Genomic DNA, 2,824 nt, shown 5'->3' on the forward strand with positions numbered 1-2,824 from the left:
CTCTCTCTCTCTCTCTCTCTCTGTCTCTCTCTGTGTATCCACAGTGTGTTTGTGTTCCTGTATCCACAGAGTATGTCATCTTGCGTTGAACCTTTGGTTAATCCTGGTCTTTTTGAAGGGATTTGTTCAGAGATGTCCTGCAGACAAACAGACTTTAAAGTCCCTCTCAGACATGCAACACATTAAGTAAATATGATGTAATAAGTAGGATATGGCAATGGCAATCTTACTAAGTCAGACCGTGTTACATTTCTGTAACGTTTTAATCACCTTCTGAAGTGCTGTCACATTCATGTGTCAGCTGCATGGTAAAAATGACCAATGTAATTCTGTTTTTACACGGTCAAACATTACAAAACATGCAGCAGTTTAAATCCAGCACATAAAATCATACATGTGGACCAGCCAGTAACGTGGTATTTTTTTTATTTTTATTTTTTTATAGAAGGTCTGAGGAGATGGAGATAACTTTCCCCATATACAAGAAGGAAGACAATTACCATGATTACCACACCATTGATGGCCTAAGTTTTCTTACAGATGACATAGTGGGTAAGTGACGCTCTTGCAGTTAAACACCATACCACTGTAGTCTTATTTACAACGCCTATAAAAGTATGGCCGCCCTTGTAAGTAATATTGGGTCACACTGGGTGGAGAGTTTTAGCCATGGACCAAACAAGTCAGATATTAGGGTCTAGGTAGTGGCTAATTTAACAATAAATAAGTTAGCAAATCATCAAGCCATTAATTGTGTTTTATATATCTAATACTAAAAAATAAATTGGTCAGTTAAACAAACACCCTCAAGTTTTTACTTTAGTCCCCCACTTGATGGCGCTATCATTTTGTTTCTTGTTGGTCGCCGTCTTGTTTGGCAATAACTCCCAACGGACCACATGTCTGTCCGTACATTAGTGTCTATAAGCATGTATTAGGTATCTATAAACCAGCTATAAAAATGATCCATGCTGTTGCTTTTAGTGATATGTTTGAATGTGTAGTTTTTAAACTTTAAACTGTCAGAATTGGGATGATTTTAATGTCAGTTTAGATTTTAAGATCTGCACAAACCCTGCCACCAACTTTTCCCTTTTTCTGTGCATGTCTCCTATACTAATTTTGCTATAATATTCTCTTCTTTTGCAACTGTGTCATTATGTTCGTCTAGCCTCCAAGAACTACATGCATGGTTCCATATACTTGTGGAGCTGGAGCAGAACCAAGGCTCAGCGGCCTGACAAGAAGGACGGGACAGTTTGTGCTGTGGTTCTGGCTGAGCTGCAGTGGGCCAACACTGAGATTCCCTACCTGGCTCTCAACACATGCCCTGGTAAGTCCCACGCCATCTAACCAGTAGCGCTGTATTTGTCAATTTGTTTTCATTTTTAAATAGTTAGCAGAGAGACACAAGTGCTCCGCAAGTTCCCATTCCTGTTTATTTTCCTTGTTTTCACTTTCACACAGTCCAGTCCTCAAACCAATATCTTAGTTTGATGCTTGGCCGGTATACTGCATTTCTTGGGCTTTGTGTTTGAAAAGAAACTTGTGTTCATTCCTCTCTCTTAAGGCCAAGCCTACATAGTGTGTGGTGATGACAAAGGCCGGCTATGGACATACCACGTCAACGACTTGCAGAAAAACAGTTTCCAGACTGGAAAACCCATACTGCCCACTGAGGTAATCATCTCCCCTAATTATACTGTTAGCTTACAACTCTGCATCATAAAATAAAATGATCTCATAGGTTTGAATGTTACACTCACCAAGTTTTATTGCTTAGATCCGGGAACACTGTGACATTCCTATTCCTATGAAGGCAGGTTGTTAACAAACCTACACCAAGTCATATAATGATTAGGAAAATGAACCAACTGGTAGAAGTAAAATTACAAGCCAAACTCTTACAGGTTGTAAACTTGAAAGTACTGTACTTAGAGTATGTTGTGTGTCTAGTTAGAGATGTTACTGACATTTGTGGGTGTGCTCACTTTTAGTTTTACCTAAAAGGTCAATGTTTACAACTTGTCTGCCTGCATGTGTTTGTTGTAGTGATGTCACAAGATCTCAACAGTAATATTGTCTGCTGCCGCAGTGCCTTTTGGTCAGGCGCACTGACAGGAGCACTAACTTAACTTGCATGCTTTTGGCGGAGGGAGGAAACGCAAGCTTTGAGAACTTACAGTACAAACTCCACGTAGAAAGGGACGGGGATCCCTTATACTCAGCAGTGCCTAGGGGATAGTGTTGACCCACCGGACCCCCCTACAACAAACAAAATATTAAACATTATTAAATGGGTAACAAGCAGAAGACATAATCTACTTAATGATCAAATAAGCACACAGGAAAATTGTATTGGTTGAAAGCATTTGCCACTTTCCTTTTTCTGTTAACATTTCATCCTTTCAGTCTCAAGACATCATACTGTTTAGACATCATACTGTTTTTAGTTTTCAGCCGTCTGAAACTCTACCTCATACATGTCTTTTTCTTTGCTCATCGCTCAGCCACTAACATGGCCTTTGTTTTGGCAGGTGTTGGAATGGCCGACCCCGGTAAGAAAGGGCCTCGGCCAGGTGAAGGGCCCCTGCATCAACAGTGTAGCAATGGACCCTGAGCTCCACTACCTGGTGGCCCTTAGTGACAAAAACATGGTGATCGTGTGGAAGAGAGAAACGTCCTCCTGAGAAACACGGGCTGTTTTAATACAAATCGTAGAGGGGTTTTGTACCAAATTTTGGTATTTGTAAGGTAAGGGTTGTTTCTTATAGCAACAAGCCATTCTGTCTCAGCCAATAAAGAGACTGCAGTGATCCTGTCT

The 2,824-nt window shown here is 40.6% G+C and overlaps 1 protein-coding gene across 4 annotated transcripts in view; it reads left to right on the forward strand.

Moving 5' to 3' along the window:
* lrwd1 (leucine-rich repeats and WD repeat domain containing 1) overlaps positions 1 to 2,824 on the forward strand; it is an 11,912-nt gene that overhangs the window by 8,229 nt on the left and 859 nt on the right. For 3 of the 4 annotated variants that reach the window (XM_032533182.1, XM_032533184.1, XM_032533183.1), the window contains exons 13-16: positions 446 to 552; positions 1,172 to 1,333; positions 1,571 to 1,680; positions 2,538 to 2,824. The exon at positions 2,538 to 2,824 is cut by the window's right edge and continues 859 nt beyond it. In XM_032533182.1, the coding sequence (XP_032389073.1) occupies positions 446 to 552; positions 1,172 to 1,333; positions 1,571 to 1,680; positions 2,538 to 2,690 (532 nt within the window). In that variant the 3' untranslated portion in view covers positions 2,691 to 2,824. The remainder of the gene's footprint in view (positions 1 to 445; positions 553 to 1,171; positions 1,334 to 1,570; positions 1,681 to 2,537) is intronic. The other variant, XM_032533185.1, reaches the window with a different exon arrangement.

The sequence above is a fragment of the Etheostoma spectabile genome, chromosome 13 (genome assembly GCF_008692095.1).
Source record: "Etheostoma spectabile isolate EspeVRDwgs_2016 chromosome 13, UIUC_Espe_1.0, whole genome shotgun sequence".
Classification (NCBI taxonomy): domain Eukaryota; kingdom Metazoa; phylum Chordata; class Actinopteri; order Perciformes; family Percidae; genus Etheostoma; species Etheostoma spectabile.